Source organism: Heptranchias perlo, chromosome 22 (genome assembly GCF_035084215.1).
Source record: "Heptranchias perlo isolate sHepPer1 chromosome 22, sHepPer1.hap1, whole genome shotgun sequence".
Lineage (NCBI taxonomy): Eukaryota > Metazoa > Chordata > Chondrichthyes > Hexanchiformes > Hexanchidae > Heptranchias > Heptranchias perlo.
The window spans coordinates 41,468,355-41,485,288 of record NC_090346.1 but is presented as its reverse complement, the minus strand read 5'-3'; the positions used below and the strand labels follow the sequence as shown (position 1 = coordinate 41,485,288).

General features: G+C 40.0%; 2 protein-coding genes and 1 long non-coding RNA gene across 7 annotated transcripts in view; 2 read left to right on the top strand and 1 right to left on the bottom strand.

Moving 5' to 3' along the window:
* The window catches only part of zc3h7a (zinc finger CCCH-type containing 7A), a 66,712-nt gene that overhangs the window by 426 nt on the left and 49,352 nt on the right, over positions 1–16,934 (top strand). The window contains exon 1 of one of the 4 annotated variants that reach the window (XM_068003368.1): positions 2,978–3,031. The exons of 1 other annotated variant lie outside the window; for it this stretch is intronic. The gene's annotated coding sequence lies outside the window, so the exon portion shown is untranslated. Of the gene's footprint in view, positions 1–2,977; positions 3,032–8,725; positions 8,940–9,193; positions 9,277–16,934 lie in introns of those variants that run through there. 2 more of the 4 variants (XM_068003366.1, XM_068003367.1) reach the window with 2 other exon arrangements.
* Positions 316–3,344, top strand: LOC137340696 (myb-related transcription factor, partner of profilin-like). Its single transcript, XM_068003369.1, has 2 exons — positions 316–1,247; positions 2,448–3,344. Exons 1-2 carry the CDS (start codon positions 509–511, stop codon positions 2,918–2,920), a joined length of 1,212 nt encoding a protein of 403 aa, XP_067859470.1. The 5' UTR covers positions 316–508; the 3' UTR covers positions 2,921–3,344.
* LOC137340697 (uncharacterized) lies at positions 2,230–8,628 on the bottom strand. 2 transcript variants are annotated; one of them, XR_010966858.1, is made up of 3 exons: positions 8,421–8,628; positions 5,395–5,508; positions 2,230–2,892 (listed from the first exon to the last, which is right to left on the bottom strand). It is a non-coding gene; the product is annotated as an uncharacterized lncRNA (long non-coding RNA). The 2 variants fall into 2 exon arrangements; XR_010966857.1 differs by having other exon boundaries at positions 8,368–8,428.

Genomic DNA, 16,934 nt, shown 5'->3' with positions numbered 1-16,934 from the left:
ATGGGACGGTGATGAGCTGACACTGCGTCGCCTGGAGGTCGGCGTTTCTTTGCACCCGTTCGGTTGCGCGGTTCTTGTAATTGGGCATCTGACCAATTCTGGGCGCAGAATGCCCCACTTCGTGATATATATATATATATATATATAAAGCATGGGAGATATATTTAGCTCCGTGATTAATAAAAACCAAATACCATCCACGTATTTTGCAGTTTGGAGATCAGGAATGCATTAGCGTACGTGACTCACCAGGTTTGCATTGTACTTGCGTGCAACTGGAAAGGGGACCGGTTTCTTAGCTCTTAGAAAGCTTTTATTGGTCTTTATCTATTGGAGATCAGGGTCTTTCACAAGCCCAGGGCCAGATTTATGAAAATTTGGTCAGTTTATATATATTTTTTTTGCACATTTTTGTCGCATCTCCACTTGCGATGCGACAAATTTGTGACGCCGCAAATTCTCGTATTTCCAGAACGCATCAGAAATGCGACGTCCAGTCTGAGTGCAAATGCAACTTAGTCGCCATTTTAAGCTCCCGTTTTGTCGGAGAGGCTGCTTCGTTTTAATTTTAAAAGTCGCCCTTTCGACCAGTGTTGCGAGCCAGCTGCGACAAATGGCTAAGGAAGAGGCCTTCCGGCGTCGCAAACTGAATTTTAACGACGACGAAACAGAAATCCTGATCCGTGAAGTGACACTGCACCAGGACAAGCTCTTTGGCAGAGGGTATACTAAATTGCCTCCAGGTACCAAAAACAAGATCTGGTTTTCAATACTGGCGAAAGTCAATGCTGTATCCAAATGCACTAGGGACATAGGTGACATTAAGAAAAGGTGGTACGACATGTGCCACCGGACCAAAGATAAAGTGGTCAAATTGGCACGGGAGGCAATGCAGAATGAGAGAATTGCTCAAACGTTACACCAGGAGAACATCATGGGCGTCATCAAGTACGACCCAGCGGGACCCAGCACCAGCAATGACAGTGAACCCAGTACCAGTGGCACCAGCCGGGATGACAGCACGAGCAGAGCCAGCAGCAGACATGCTGTCCCCAGCCAGCAGAAGAAACCAGTGCTACACCAACAGATGACTTGGCACACCAAGCAAGTGCCAGTGCAACCGTTGCCAGACCACCAGGGCCCAGTCCAGTGGCCGCCAGTCTTGCTTTTCACACTGGGCCAGAATGCTACACAAGAGAACGTCCAGGAGCAGCCCCAAGACCATCAAGCAAACAATGCATTTCATGGTGAGTGGCCTCTATACCTCCTGTTCATAAACACGGTTGTTGAACAACTCAAGTCATCAAACTTTCACATTAAGATAACCAATGGATAAACCTATTCTTATTCTTGGTCCAATCCTTTACAAACCAGAACACAATGAAAATCATCACTCAGGTCCAAAGCATGGGTATTATGTAGATCTGAGGTAGTCAATGGGCAGATTGCAGTCCAAATCCTGCAACCATGTTTTTCAACTGCCACAGAGTTTCCCTAATTTCTCTCTGCTGTGCTTTGTGTGTCTTCCCCCTTGAATATACTCAAGGCTAAGATGGATAGATTTTTGGACTCTAGAGGAATCAAGGGATATGGGGATTGGATGGGAAAGTGGAGTTGAAGTCGGAGATCAGCCATGATCTTATTGAATGGCGGAGCAGGCTCGAGGGGCCGTATGGCCTACTCCTGGTCCTAGTTCTTATATTCTTCTACTTGATAGTTTCAAAGGTTTTTTCCACTACCTCTTTAAATTCTCTACACCACCCACTGTTTTCTCATCAGGGAAGGTGACCAGGCAACTCGGTTCTTGGCCTGTGCCATTGCCTCTCCGCAACAAGCTACTCAAAGATGTAGTAGTGGTCCCGGCTTTGTAGAAGCAGTTCAATTGAAATTGGGAACTTCTTTCTGGGGAATTACATGGACGAATGTGTATTGCTCCACTTCATAGTCTGTAACTCGCTACACTACTAATGTCTGTATTGCTTTTTAAAACTAATCTCGGTATCCTTCAGTTCTCCCAGCTTGATTCTCTTTACCCATATCACTATTTAAAACAATGCCTAGCCTCATTCAGCTGGATTTTCTCTGCCCATACTGCTTTGTATAGCATCCTGAGCTCTTAAATATAGCATTAAAACATTACTTTAAATGTTATTTGTAAGTTAAGAAAAGGAAGGGAAAGCCATAATAACAGCATTGTACTTGATATTTTGGTATATATAAATAGGAGAGTATTTTAATGGGGAAAGGTGGATATCATTTGTGCATTCAGGTTACTTAAGCCTTAATTTGCAAAGTGGAATAAGTATTAATCACAAATTATGCCCACAAAAGACTAAAATAAATAAGTTCAGTTTATTGAAAGTACCATCCAACTTTCTGGATCCAAGTGGGTCAGTGTGCATGTTGGAGGACAGTGTCTTTTCATGTCCACATTATATGTCCAACAGAAACCATTGTTGAGGTGAAACAGGAAGACATTGGTCCAAACTTTGATGTGGATTATTCTTCACCAGACATTGTATCACCAGTGACCTTTCGAGAGGAAAGTCCATTCCAGCCTCAAGGGAAGAGGGTACATAAGCAAATTTCTGAAGAAGAACTGTTGGGTATCCAAGAGCAACACAATGTATTACTTGGGGATGGCAATGAGGAGTTGCATGGCATCAGACAGGAAATAAGAGAGCTCCGGGGCGATCTCCAAGAATTGGCTGCAGCCATCAGGCAACCCCTGGAGCGGCTAGCAGATTGTGTTCAGGCTCTCCTTCCATTGTTGCAGCATCCACCTTGTCCCCAAATGATGGAGATGACAGACTCATTCACGCAGCCAGATGAAGAAGAAACTGCAGAGTCTGGCGAGTCACTGTCCCGTAGTCGACGGACTGGTCGCAAAACCTGTAAAAGACCAAAGCTGGATGTGTAGCCTGTTTGTGTTAGATCAGTGGATTTTTGCTTCTTTCATTTCCATCTTTGGTTGGGTCAAGTATTGTACCTCTCTATTTGAATGCACAACCCTTTTTAGTGACTCCTGAAAGTAAGTGCAAAATTGATTTGACCACTTGCCTCTGTTTATGTAACAGTGTTATCACTAGGATTTTAGGAAAGCATAATGAGAGAGTGTGAAATTTTCATACTGTGTGTACTTGAACTGTGAAAAAGAACGAATATTACAGCTATATTTTAGATTTTGTGTTATCTGGATTGTCTCTGCATGGAGTATTTTGAGCTTGGGTGAAGTACGGGTCTGCCCATTTGTGTTGGTAGTGTTGAGAGCAAATTGAGGTGATGAATTAAGTTTATCACACAAGAAGCATATTGGCATGATATTAAAGCATTTTTGGATAAAATGTGTATTTTCCTATAGTGTAATGGTGCGAATATGCTAAATATGACTAGTAACAATACTGATAAAATGAAATGCTAGTGATTTTGAGCCATTTTAAAGAGTAAAGTTTATCTAAAATAATATTGCATTCATGGTGGGATCAACAGCTATCTGAATGTCTCTAAAACGGGTGAGTTAACAGCCTGAAGATGGGGAGCGGCAAATGGAGAGGGAATAAATATTAAAAATTAAATTATATTATTAATTACTTTTATTAAACAAGCTAAGAACAAATAGGGCCTTTAGTGACCAGCATTACTGTAAACTAGTGGTAATTCAGTTTGTTAAAGAAGCAATATTTAATCATTAAAATTTTGCTAACCATACCCTACCAAAATAATCTGTTGGGTCTTCAAAAATAAATGTAATTGGCCTGATTTTACTCAAATATTGCCATTTTTTTGTCCATCATTTTTGAATTAGTTTGGCCTCATTTAACTACGCCTATGATGAATAGGAATGTTGGGGTTGGGCATCTGAAAAATAAGCGTTCTGACCTAAATTTAGTAATATCAGCAATTATCGCCATCACACACTCACTAAAACATACCACCAATCGAATACATCACAGATTCACTGATATCCCTAGCTTTGTTTGAGATGCCTTCTTTGGACCAGGCTAACAATCACCTTGACGCGCTCCTTTGCTCACTTTAAACTCCAGCAATGGATATCATGGAAACATGCTTTTATAACATTTATTTTTATATATATATATATATATATATATAAGCATTCGTTTGCCTTGCATTTCTCTATTTTTAAAACAAATGATCATGATACTATTTACCTTCATTATTTAATATCCGATCGTCCCAATTCTGCAACAGGCTGAATGAATTCAGGCCAGGGCTGTCTTTTTGCACTGGAAACATAATTTGTTTCTTCAGCTCCAGGTTTAATTAACTTAAGCAACTGCAAATTCTTGTGTAATTTATGTTTATTCCACCAAGGAAAACATAGTACAAAGATTGTAACATTTGTAAATGTATTGCACTCTAAATAATTTGAATTTTTCAGTTTGCATTTATTTATGGATGCTGCATTTTGAAGATCCATATTTCCCAATTATTAGTGATTATTAGAAACATAGAAAATAGGAGCAGGAGTAGGCCATTCGGCCCTTCGAGCCTGCTCCGCCATTCAATATGATCGTGGCTGATCTGCTATCTCAATACCATATTCTGGCTCTCTCCCCATACCCCTTGATGCCTTTTGTGTCTAGAAATCTATCTAGCTCCTTCTGAAATATGTGACTTGGCCTCCACAGCCTTATGTGGTAGAGAACTCCACAGGTTCTGTGGAATTCTGTCAGTATCTGTGAAGAGAAAAGACAAGCTAACATTCAGGTGTATACCCTGCCTCAGAACTTAAAACTAAAAGGTAAGCAAGCCCCTTTGCAGGGGAATTGGTCTTAGCATTGCAAGGAGAAAATAGAGCTCAACTGGTAATTTCAGTTTAATCTTGCTTTTGGTTCGAATGTATAAAAATCTGTTTCTCATGAGCCAACATCCCCTTTGAGAGGAGTTGATTATTTCGGAACAAAAGAGGAGCTGGGTATGGCAAAGATTAAAGTTCTGACCGTGTTTTTCTCGTGAAAAAGCTGAAAGTGTGCTGAAGCAGACCATTTTACAAATTACATAATCTTAATTTATATACTAGAACCAAGGCTAAATTGTTGGTTAAATTCTATTTGGTCCCTGAATTGCAAAGTTGCTCATCATTAGTATTGCACTAATATGGTGCACGTGGGCTTGAATAATTAAGCAATCCTAAATAAGTGTTGTACGGTTGTCAAGGCTGCAACACCCTTCAGTGTTGGCATTAACTGAGACCCAAGCTAAGTTGATTTATTTAGTGATTGAAATTTGAGTTTGTATTTTTGCCTTGGCCGTAGCCATCTTTTATTCTGTATCGTAACTACAAGATCAAGCTATTTATATCCCTTTCATAGTGAACTCTTGGTTCCAGTGTGCATTATTGAGTTTTTCTTTGTTTTAAAAATTTCTTACCTTTGTGCATTCTGTATGTTTCGTTAAAACAATCATAGTGTATGGACAATGTTGTATTGTCCCATTGGAACATTTGGGGCGTTTCCTATTATTGGTGTGCCAGTTGATTGACACCTTGTAACAAGAAAAGAGGATTTCGTAAGAGTTATGATACCAGATCTTCCATGTATCAAAATAATGTGACCAAAAGACAGCTTTACTGAAAAAAGCTTTATTTTACTGTGTATGTTATTGTATTGTGCAATATGCTTTCTTAGTTGAGTATATACTCTGTTTAAAGAGTCATTGTTATGCAGTTAAGTGGATGCAAGACAACTTACTGGATAGAGTAACTCAAAAAACTCTTACTTTCCTCATTTTTGAGAGTTTTTTTGTTGCTTTTTCTTCCATGTTGTGTACCATTTACCATTGAAAAGTGATCAACTTCTAGGTCCCTGCCAATACCACTGTGTAACAAGCTGCTGAGAGATGCAGGGTAACCCAACCATATGATTTTTTTCATCCCCATTTTTAAAACACCTTTGCTCAGCACAACCCACTCTAAGCTGGAAACTTGGGATGTGGCAAATGTGGACCCTACCACTCTGACATTATACTTAATACAAAAATGCCACTTGGCCACCCTTATGTTAGTACAGAACCACCATAAGGTCACCCTTGACTTAGACTTAACGTAAGTTTAATGGAAAGACTTCCATTGCTGTTTGTGATGAAATCACAATGTATATGGAGAATATGTTACAGTGGATGATATAATTCACATCACAGACCTGATCAGGATGTTGAAAAAAGATGCAAAAGAAAAAATAAATTATTGCTCATTGCTGCTGCTGAACCACTTCAACAAAGGTCTCTCTTTGAAAGCAGATAGAATAGTTTTATATTAGCAGTGTATTCCCCATCAACGTTAACCAGCTTTAAAAGGTGTAGACTCTTCCTAACAATTCTTGGAACTGGCCTTATCCAATAAACTTCCCCTCTCCACCTACAGTGGCAGTGGTCCTCAAATATGAAGATCAGTAAGGATGGCATGGAATGACATGGATTCAGATCTGTCATTTTCTACAGGAATCTAGCTATTCTACTGTGGGGAGATGCTAGGTATATGAGGCAGTTCCCCAAAGGGAGGGAGGGACAGAATACCAAGTCACTCACGTCACTATGAAGCAACCTCCTAATGAAGAATTGGCACATGTGGAGGTTTGGAAGAAGGTCATGACCAAAGCCCAGGGTGTAAAGGATGTGAGGAGCTTAAGAGGAATGGAGGAAAATATGGGAAAGGGCAGTAAATAATAATGTGGTTATATAATTTTTGACTACTTTGTTTCATGTTACAGTGGAACTAAAATGAAGTACATGGGATGATATTTTGTTTCAGGATGGTTAACTATAGTTTGACTATGACACCAATCTACAGTTTACATTCCAGTAGCATTATTGAAGAGATATTTTAATAAGTAAGACGCTGATCTGGTTACAACATAAGTTTAGACTGTGAATCACACAACTGCTATTTGAAAAGAGGATAGGTCGGGCAGTTCACAATTTAGTGTGTAAGTTTTTTTTTCATGATGATTGGAGCAAACAATTATTCTACAATAATAGGAATCATCCAGTATGATGTTTTTTGTTACATCTTTGAGTCCACAAGAGCCTTTCTTTGTCTAGATGACAGTCACCTGTAAGTGAGAAGGTCATGGGTTCAAGTCCCATTCCAGAGACTTGAGCACAAAAAAAATCTAGGCGACACTCCAGTGTAGTATATAGGGAGTGCTGCACTGTTGGAGGTGCCAACTTTTGGATGACACATTAAACTGAGGCCACATCTGCCCTCTCAGATGAATGTAAAAGATCCCATGACACTATTTTGAAGAAGAGCAGGGGAGTTCTCCCCAGTGTCCTGGCCAATATTTATCCCTCAACCAACATCTTTAAAACAGATTATATGGTCATTATCACAATGCTGTTTGTGGGAGCTTGCTGTGCGCAAATTGGCTGCCATATTTCGTACATTACAACAGTGACTACACTCTTAAAAAGTATTTCATTGGCTGTTAATCGCTTTGGACAGAGAGCCTTTCCTTATCTTAATGTGAGTTCTAAACAACACAACAAAATTGGATGTTGAAAGCTTTTAGGTATATATAAAGGCTTTGATTACAGTCACCTGTGTTTTGTTGATAGTTTGAAAGTATCAACATTTAATTAATCTCAACTATTCATCCAGGTACAGTGTGTGAACAAAATGCTATGTTTCTAAATTATGCCCTCCCCCCTCCAGACTGCTCATTCATCCCCTCAACCATCCACTACTTTTCCTCAATATTAATTTCTCCTTTCCCAATTACTTGCTATCCCAAACCATTCACTCACACACTAGCCACTAACCTAAATTCTCACTACTTCATGCTCCCAGCACAAATACTACTCCATTCCAACCAAATACTTCTTACCCCCACCCAACTATTTGCTGCCCCTCCATGTTCCTTCACTACTCACCCATCTACTCCCACATGCCCAATTCCTCCCCAACAAGTCACTGTTTTCCCCCAATTACTCCATATGCCCTCACAACTGCCCACTTTCCCAACCCCCTTAATTGCTCCTGAATCCTTACAAAGCCAGCACCCCTCTTCCAAACATATATGCTCTCTCGCCATGAGCAATGCCCCATAAAATTCACTTCCTTTTAAAGCAAATGCCACGGAAAATGCCAAACATTCTTAAAATGCTAGGTTGTTTTGGAGCTAAACCTGAAACTGACAATCACACTCCAAGCTGCAAAAGGTCCCTGACCACACAACAATTACACTGAGCGACTTCAACATGTACTGTACCTATTCAAAGGAATTACACTTTTTGATCTTAAAGGTACGTTAGCTCCAACACAATTCCACCTTAGCAGCAGAATAATACGTTTCACATTACATGATATCGTAGACCTTTCATAAAATAGCAAATTATCAAATTTACCATGAGCAACATTTTGAGATCAGCTAGTATTTTAAAAATGCTGTTTGCCGTACCATCTCACGGATGTAACATACTCTTCCGTGTCAGCAACATTTGATATTAAAGATTTCTAGATGTCAACATTTTGTCCGTTTTTAAACTACTGTAAGCGTTCTTATAATACGCGCTGAACAAAATAGAAAACAAAGCCTTTACGATAAAATGCATGCTCCAAAACTTGAGTGGAATTGCTTCAGCATAATCCACAACACTGAGATAAACTGAAGTTTTAAAGTGGTTACACGTATACGTTTCCGTCTGTAGTTTAATTACAACGGGGGCGGGGTTAATGTTTGCTGCCGGGTCTCGAGTTCCCCTGTGCTGTTTGCATGTTTCAGCTCTCTATCGATCTGTAGGTGGCGGTTGTTAACTGACAGCGAAGCATAAGAAAAGACACGTTACTGGTCCAGGAGAGAAAAGAAAATAAGGTGCATACAAAAAAAAAGAGGGAGGGAGAAAAGAACCACAGGGGAAAAAGAGAGAGAGGAGACAAAAGACAGTCCCGCGAGCCCGTTTAATGCACAGGAGATAGGGTAAGTACATCCTTCTGATTCTTAACAAAAACGGGCCAAACCAAGCTCAGCCGTTCCAAGAAACCTTTTTTTTTTGTGGCCAAATTTACATCGCGAGGGAGAAAAGTTTCCCATCGGTGTTGCGGGCAGGGCGCCGCGCGCCTTCCCCGGGCAACTTGCACCAGGGGCTCTCGCGCCTTGAGCCGCGAGCCGCCGAACAAAGCGGCTGCCCCTAGCAACCGCGGCCGGGGGGTGGTGTTCGGCCCGGGACAGCTATTTGATGGGGGGGACTCGTCGGGACTCGGGGCCCGGCCCGGCCCAGAGGAGCCGCCGCGAGTTTACGGGATTCCTTTACACCGTAAGTTTTGGGAGGGAGCTGGAAAGGAGGCCCCTGAGCTTGACGGAGCTGAGCTGGGCTGGGCTGGGCTGGCCGCCGCCCACCGCCCGCCTGCCGCTGCTCGCCTCTTGGTGGGAGGGAGCCCCGGCTTTGGTTTTGTTATATGTTGGGGAGGTTGTAAATGCGGGTTCCCCCCCTAACCTGCACCGGCGGAGCGGGGAAGGTGGGGATGGTGTCGCCGAACGCACTTTGTGCCACTGTCCCAAGTGTAAAGCGCCCTACAAGGCCGCAAAGCCCCGGACTGAAGTAATAATCGCCTGCAGCCACTAGCAGGACTGTAATTTAGTGACGATAGCACTCGACTCTGCTAAAAGAGAACTTTGTGCTTAACGTTATAATAAAATAGTGGGTATTTTTGCGTGCTTATGCATCCACTTTTTCCCCCTGAAAGTGTTGGCAGAAATTCAGGTGATACATGCTTATATTTTAAGTTTTTAGCATGATTCTCATGTTACCTTGTAGGTTCTATACGTATAATTTATCCATTGAGTCATTTGGAGGAGCAACGTATTCTAGGGGTACTCAATTAGTTAGGCTGGAGGCTCATTTACCTGAAACTTCAGTGAGCTTGTGCTCTATAGTCATAAATCAATAGAAATGGGTTAATCGCTCTGTGTGCTTTTAACAACAGACATGTTAACGTGCTTGCATAAAATTCCATTGTCCACTGTTTTAAACAAACTATTTTGAATAGGTTAATGCCTTCATCAAAGTAATGGGTAAATGAATTTTATATGACTATGTTCATCATAACTAATATTAGTGATTTCAACCCAGTAATGTACTATAAAACTATAATCTTTCATGACTGTCGGCCCCCAAAGTCCTTCACAGCCAATAGAATGTAGTCACTTTTGTAATGTAGGGAAACCCAGCAACTGATGAGAGCACAGCAAGGTCCCAAAGAGATTAATGACTAGATAATCTGTTGTAGTGATGGGGATAAATATTGGCAGGACACCAGTAGAATGCCCCATCTCTTCAATAGTGACATGAGATCTTTTACGTTCACCTGAGAGGACAGATAGGATCTCGGTTTAACATCTCATCTAAAAGATAGTGCCTCTGACAGTGCAGCACCTCCTCAGCACTGCAATGAAATGTCAGCCTGGATTATGTGCTCAGGTCTCTGGAATGGGGTTTGAACCAACAACCTTCTGACTTAGAGGTGGGTGCTATCACTGAGCTAAAGCTGACACCTAATAGAAAGAAAGAACTTGCATTTAAATAACATCTTTGATGACCTTAGGAAATCCCAAAGTGCTTCACAGACAATGAAGTACTTTTGAAGTGTAGTCACTGTTGTAATGTAGGAACTGTGGAACCCAATTTGCACACAGCAAAGTCCCACAAACATCAATGAGATAATGACCAGATAATGCTCTTATGATTCAAATAAAATCACTTCACCAGTTTTTATTTGATAAATACAATAGCTGGTAGAGAAGTAGAGCTGGATGCCATCAGCATACATGTGAAAACTGACCATGTGCCTGCGTACAATATCTCCAAGGGACAGCATGTAGATGAGGAAGAGGGGGCTGAGAATGGAATGTTGGCATACTCTGGAGATGACTTTGTGCTGGCAGAAAAGGAAACTATTGTTAGAAAGGTGCTGGATTTATTGGAACAAGAAGTGGAACTAGGGTTGGGCAGTTCATTGGAGATGGACTGCAGGGGGTACCAAGAGAATGGTGCTGAACTGAGGGCCCATGGCAGGGTTCTGCTCTCTGATTTTTACTACCCCTCTGTCAATAAAAGCGGTAGTTGTTTTCTGTGCCTCTCACCTCCACTTTCATGAGACCCATGAAAGTTGGGTTGAGGTGTGAAGTTTGCATTAGAGTTCTGTCAATGCAAAAAGGCTTAAAGATGCCCATAGCAGTGAAGTCATACAACCTTGTGCACTCTGAATACCTGTGATGCATAATGGATTAGATGTACCCCTTCCTTGTTACTCCCAGTACCTTTCACAGGCATTGCATCTTCCATTTGCCATTATTCTGTTCTAATGATCTGTACTGTTGATTTTTCACTGATTCCAATACTGTTGCTTTGGAAAGCAATGCTGTTTTTTGGAGTTAAGCAATGATCTCAAGAGACTGGATGGTAGAGTAGATCAGTGACCTTACTTTCACCCCTGGGGTATGATTTTGAATGCAGCCCAAACTAATGGGATGAAATTCTTTTTGCCAGCTGTGCTAGTCCCATGTGAAATGAGCTTGAGTTGTTTCAACCTAGTTTTTAATGATGTTTAGCATTAATCAACCACAAATCAATAGTGATAATTGGCAATCTCACTTATCCCATGAGGTTTGTTATTGTACAGATATTTCCATTTCCTACTAGTGTAGTAGGATACTTCTTTTGAGATTTAGTTTAACGCAAGTTGTTGGGGCAGAGTTAGAGGGAGCTTTGCTCTGCTTTGGCTTATGTAACTTCTTATCTAGATTTGGTTGATGTGAACACTGATTGTGATCAGTAATATTCCTGATGTTGATTTGGGAGAGGGGGGGTGGAGAAATGAGATTCCAGCTTTCTTCTAAATGGGCAGAAGTAGTAGTAAGGGGAGTGAAGACCCTCAGGTGTGTGATTATTTGTTTTCGTTGGGGGCAGTTACCTTGGGGGGGAAAATGTACATGTGGCTTAGTGCTTTAAAGTCATTTCAAGCAGCAGTTCAAATTTCTAGCTACCAGTGAAAGCACAAGAGTACAGACTACCACAGTTAGTCTAAATTTGTCAGAGTGATGGCAGATACAGTTAACTTGTATAACATTTCTAATGGCAGACCAAGATTTTTGTGCTTAGACTTTTTGGCAGAATGCGAAATGCATTTTTAAACCTGTGGGAGATGCTTTCTGCCCAGGATTTCTTCTAGTTTATGCAACATTTGTAGATTTGGCACCGAACTCTTATACAGTACGTTTCTTACTGCTGGATGTAAATTACGCCAACAGCATCTCCAGTTTTCCTGTGTGTCTTTTGTCTCCAGCTTTAATTTGCATACACTGTGTTTTGCTTCTGCACTGTTAGTCATTGTTAGTTGTGTTTTTAGGTGAAGTACATCTTGGAAGATTGCTAGGTTTACATGCTTTTCTCCCCCTTTCATCCATCCTCTCGTGAAGATGCTGACTTTTGCCTGCATACTGTTCCGCAGGTGCCAGCAGATTTCTTACTCTGCCCAAGAATATCCAAATGTAATCCTAGACATTGATTGTTGGGAGACTATTAAACACGAAGGATGTCTTAATTGAGCCAGATCCTGTTCTCTCCTGATGTCAGCACACTTAGTTCTTTCCTCCATGGGTCATTGGATAGCAATCAGGAGTGGGACTTTGTCTGATTTCTCAACCCCCAGGATACTGATGCCATTAGTAACACCTGAACTGTTGTTCTGACTAAGATAACCTATTACACAGCATAGCATGCAAAGTATTTGTTCGGTAAGCCATCCAGGACACACATGTCCTTTTAATGTAATTTGTTTTTCCAGTTTTCTTCCTTCGTTTCTTCTCCTGAAGACAGTGACTTGGGTTGAGGCATAGATGTATGGATCCTCAAGGCCATTTGGTACCTTATCCGAAAGGCCATTCTAGGTGTATGAGCTTAGACGGTGAATGTTGGGAGGCTAATTCATGTCCTTGCCTGACTTTTGGGCAAGATAGTTTCCAGCAGGGTCATTGGTTACCAATCAAGACCTAGAACTCTTGCTGTTTTTTTCCCCTTCCCTATCCTGGGGGCACTGGGACCAAATTTAGTGGCCCAAACTCTTTTCTAGCTAAAAGACAGGATAAAAGATCAAACCTGTATGATTCAGTAGTATAATGCAGTACACATTGGCTGTGACTGCAGTATTGTTCTTTAGATAACTGTTAATCAGCAAAGTTCGAGTGTTAGTGCTAGTGAGGCTTTGTTGTTCGCATGTCTTTGCTAATGTAAGATATTACTTTATTACTAACCAGTCTAAAGGATATTGTATTCTAGTACTTAAGGGCTTTAGTTCCTTCTTGCTTTAGTAATTAATGAGTTAAAAGATGAGCAAAATTTGTTAAGTTGTGGATTTTGAAACTATTAGCACTAAATTTTAATAAATGGCCTTGGAGAGAATTTAGGTGTGTGTTACCAAGAAATTTCCTCAAGTGATTCTAATGATAAAACAGTTTTTATTATACTTTTTACATCTTGATTCATCTGAAGACTGTATTAGTGCTGGAAATGCAGTTAGATGTGATATCAACATAACTACCCACACAATGTTTTCATTTAATAACCATGAAAGCAAACTGAAGCAGATCCGTCTAACATTTACTGCACATCATTGAGTTTTAAACCAAAACAAAACAAACCAAAACAAAAGCCAGTCTTTGATTCAGATAGGAATGGAGTGCTACAGGCTTAACAGTAAGATAAAAAGGTTTGGGCCTGCCTTTTTCTTTGCTGAATAATGTGAGAGAAGTCAAGTCCGGGGAAAGGAACATTTCCTACTTTGGCACCCAGTGTTGAGCACTGTAGTATGGCACAAACTAGATGCAAAGTAAATCACGCCCCCCCCCCCTCCCCTGTCAGTGCTCACCTTCAGTAGGGTACGTTCTATTGCACCATTATGAAATTCTCCACTTTCCACCCCACCAACCTTTTTGGTCTCCGTGAGATTGTTAAATTATCGCAAATTGTAGGCACTTTGTGATCTGAGATGGTCTCTAGGTTGAAGCAATATGATTTGTTTTGTGTCGGGCCTTTATAGCTTGTAGCCCCAACCATAGTTCTTGTATTGTTCTGTTTTCTAAAAAAAAGTTTGATTTTATTTTTCCAGTGTGTTCAGCTACTTCTGAGGTTATTTTTCTTTGTTTTTTGCATGGGAGGAGGTTGACCTTTCATTCTGCTTTATTTAAAGAATTTTTTATGCATAACTGGAAAGTTATTAATGACAGCAAGATTTGCTTTCTATTACTGTACTGTGATATTTGTTTCCACAAGGAAACAAACTAATACATAGAATCATGGAATGGTTACAGCACAGAAGGCGGCCATTCGGCCCATGGAGCCTGTGCCGTCTCTTTGTATGAGCAATCCAGTTAGTCCCATTCCCCCACACTTTTCCCATAGCCCTGCAAATTTTTTCCCTTCAGATGTTTATCCAATTCCTTTTTGAAAGCCACGATTGTATCTAAAATTACTAATATGTACGGTAATCTTTCTCTGTTAATACAGTGCAGGTATAGATAGCTTAACAGTTCATGATCTGTCGTATTGCTATGTTATTGGCCATTAACATATTATCATTTGGTTTGTTGCACTGTATCCATTAATGAGATGGAGCTGATTGGGTATCTGCTAAGAGCTCTTAAGAACCTCTTGTCAAGGTGATGTGTTTGCATTTTTCAAGGATTGAGACCTTATTGCAGCCTATTCTATTATTTCACTGAAACAGCTTTTGTTCTTTTCTACACGCTCATTGCGTTGTTAAGATTTGAATGATAGACTGATGTGCATATATCTGTTTTGATGAATTTTGATATAAAATTTGTACAAGCAGAGCATACCTCATGAAGGCGAAGTTGTATTGCTCAGAATCCCCCAAGTGTGTCATTAAAGTTTTTGACAATGACATGCACATGATAACAGTGTCTTGCTAGCATGTCACAATTTGCAATACTTGTTTTCTGGTACATTCAGTGGGGAATGAAGCAGTAGAATTTTCTCCTGCTACTCACTGGTCAAAAAACAATCTATTATCTTAGTATTTTTTGTGTGACATGATCATATTCTGTTCCTATTTGTTTAAACTGTATATACTGGAGCAGCAGTGCAGTTCCTACGTCTATTGTTATTGTATTGCTTAATGATTATATGTAGCAGATATCTCATGGCATTGCTCATGGTATGTTGAATGATGCACTGCTTTATAAAGACAGTAGTGTTCTACAGTGTAATGCAGAATGATTATTCTGTGAAGGTGGTGCAATGTCTCTTTTAAAGTCACAGACTTTAGAGAACTTTGTAGATTGGAATGTGCTGACCAGTTTCAGATTGTTTTGTACCTGTAACAAAGGGTGACGTCTGAGTCTGCTAGAAGTACCTTTTTTGATGCGTTAAAATAATATAAAATGTATTTTTGAAATCGGTGATCATGTTTGGCTTAAGGTTTGTTTTCATTATGGTGTAGCTTGGCCGTTGCATCAGTTTATTAATTGGTGAGGGTCACTGGCAAGGTGATCTGTTATGTTGTATAATAATTGAGCAAGGTACTTTTATATTTGAAAGAATTAGTTTTATTTTCTACGAGGGTAGATGTACAACTCTATTTGCCTCTTCTGTATTCCATGTTTTTAGTAGAATTTGTGAAACACCCAGGAACAATCTGTTGTTCTTGACCTTGAATAGCTTGAAATCTTTTTTAAGACATTGCGCTTATTTTGTTCACTTGGAATGAACCTTCTGATGTACATTGCTTGAACTGCCATTTTAATCATTGTATTGTAATTGATTTTTTTTACAATGAATAAAATTGGTTAGTGTGAATGCGCTTTCAGTCGCAATAGTAGAGAAAAATACAGAATGCTTAAATTATTTATCAGAATGCTTAAATTATTTATCACAATGCTTTTAAAATGTCCAAGTGTTTATCTGAAAGAGACGCACTGCTATGATAGGTGAAAGTTTGGAATTGTGAAATGCTCTGCTCTTGTGCTCCCTAATACTACCCACCATGTGCTCCTTCCCAGTGTTCTCAGATTGGAATTATGCTTAGCATTCTATATCAAGTGGCTATTTGGATTTCTGATGGTTTACTTGTAATATAACTTTTCTTCTTAATGATACCTTTATGCCAATAACCCTCTATATAATAGGGAGCAAGATGCACGTGCTTCAGCCCCATCGTCGCTGCTGAGCTGACAGGTGGGAATTTAGTAGTGGTAGTAAGATGCAAGTGCAGTGCAATGTTGCATTTAATCAGGATGGAAAAGTGTTGTTTATCTTTGTTTATCTGGGATGCAACTGGAATATCTATGCTAGAACTGCTGCAAGTTGGTAGCAAATATTTTTTTCTAAAGATCTATGGGAAATTTTATGAAGTCTGTTTTCTTTTTCCATGTTTTGATTCAACATTTTTGGTTTTATAAATAGGTGCATAGAGTACAAGAGTAAGAAAAATAACGAGAAAGCATTGGTTAGGGAGGTGGGATTAGTTTTGAATTGCTCTAGCAAAGAGTCGACACAGACTTGATGGGCCTAATAGCCGCAATCGGTGCTGTGAATTTCTTTGTTGAGTAGCCTTAAGTCATATAGCATATGACAAGCCTGGGTAGCTTCCCTACGACAGTCAAATTAAATGGGCTGAGGCAAACGCTGAAGATCCAAGTCCAAGCTGTAGATGCCTGAGTTAGGTGTGAGATTTTTTTTAAAAACCCTTGCAACCCTGGTGAGTCATAGAGCTAAAATGTAAAATAGCTCTGACAAATTCTGAGTGTGTATTTGGGGGTTTTACTTGCCTCCAATCATGAACTTTGATTCCCATTTAAGGGATACTTAATACGTTAGCAAAAAGTCATTGATGTTTCTGTGCTTAATATATATTACATTATTGCATTTAAATTGTATGAATTTGTAAAAAAAAGTTA

Coding starts and splice junctions, on each gene's coding strand:
- LOC137340696 (XM_068003369.1), top strand. CDS start 509: ATGCAACTTAGTCGCCATTTTAAGCTCCCGTTTTGTCGGAGAGGCTGC. Junction 1,248..2,447: donor AGCAAACAATGCATTTCATG/GTGAGTGGCCTC, acceptor TATGTCCAACAG/AAACCATTGTTGAGGTGAAA.